The following is a 1,354-nucleotide window of genomic DNA, read 5'->3' as shown; positions in this document are numbered from 1 at the left end:
TCCGCTATGAGCTCTGAGGGGTGCATCGATGGCCCTGAGCCGTCAGTAGGAACAGAACTTGCATTGATTCCAGAGAGACCAAACAAAGGGCATTCTCGATCTGTATTGACATGGCCCCACTTGTGGCATTTAATACTCCTCACATTTCGAACCTGAATACCAAAGGGCTGATCTCTGATGTTCATGTCATCTTTGGCATGTTTTTCTCGTGGGGCTCCTTTCTGCCATTCAAATTTATATTCTGTCTCTCCTTCTATTTCTTCTTTCTCTTTGTTTTCTTTTTTAGCTCCTGGTGGAGCCTCATACATGAAATTAAGGCCATTCTTTACACGTTCATCTCCCATAAGCAATCTATTATCATATGATTCTTGTTCCTTAAGATACTGTTGCATTAATTCTTCTTGTTTCTTCTTATCATATCATGTTTTCTGTTCTGTCATCCATACTTTTTTGATATTGGATTTGGAGGTGGGATGAAAGTCTTTCTTGCACATGAAGTTGGCGAAGGACTTCCCCATCTTGGAATCCGAACCAGGGAAGGCCTCTTGAGTTCATTTTTGGGCATGGGAAGTGGTCGTTTAACTCTTCTGCAGGTGGCAATTCCGTTTGTCCAACACCGTTTGTTGAAGAGGCTTTCTCTCCTTGGATATTTCTAGGTCATTTGCCAAAGATTAGATGCCTGTAGGCTGATGCATTTCTGTCTGGGTTTTCTGTTCTGATTCATTGGTCTATGTATCTCTCATTGTACCAGTACCAGGCTGTGTTTTTTTAAATTATTTTATTGGGGGCTTGTACAATTCTTATCACAGTCCATACACACATCCATTTTGTCAAGCACATATGTACATTTGCTGCCCTCATCATTCTCAAAACATTTGCCTTCTACTTTAGCCCTTAATATCAGTTGCTCATACCAGGATGTTTTGTTTTGATTTTTTTTAATCATTTTATTCAGGCTCGTACAACTCTTATCACAATCCATACATACATCCATCCATTGTGTCAAGCACATTTGTTTCCCTCATCATCCTCAAAACATTTGCTTTTTACTTGAGCCCTTGGTATCAGCTCATTTTCCCCCTCCCTCCTCCATGAACCCTTGATAATGTATAAATTATTATTATTTTGTCATATCTTACACCATCCTATGTCTCCCTTCACCCACTTCTCCCCTGCCCATCACCCAGGGAAGAGGTTACATGTAGACCTTGTCATCTGTTATGCCTTTCCCCTCACCTTCCCTCCACCCTCCCGATATCACCACTCTCACCACTGGTCCTGAGGGGTTCATCTGTCCTGGATTCCCTGTGTTTCCAGTTCCTATCTGTACCAGTGTACATCCTCTGGTCCAGCC

General features: G+C 41.9%; 1 protein-coding gene across 1 annotated transcript in view; it reads right to left on the bottom strand.

The window, feature by feature from the left end:
* Positions 1–532, bottom strand: part of LOC123521636 (corepressor interacting with RBPJ 1-like) — a 2,910-nt gene extending 2,378 nt beyond the window's left edge. The window contains 1 exon segment of the mRNA XM_045289709.1: positions 6–532. Coding sequence (XP_045145644.1) covers positions 6–518 — 513 coding nt within the window. The 5' untranslated portion in view covers positions 519–532.
* Between the last annotated feature and the right edge of the window lie 822 nt (positions 533–1,354).

This window comes from Echinops telfairi, unplaced genomic scaffold (genome assembly GCF_000313985.2).
Source record: "Echinops telfairi isolate 266 unplaced genomic scaffold, ASM31398v2 ScPeMD7_30;HRSCAF=105, whole genome shotgun sequence".
Classification (NCBI taxonomy): Eukaryota; Metazoa; Chordata; class Mammalia; order Afrosoricida; family Tenrecidae; genus Echinops; species Echinops telfairi.
The sequence above is the reverse complement of the archived record's forward strand: the minus strand, read 5'-3'. Positions and strand labels throughout refer to the sequence as shown.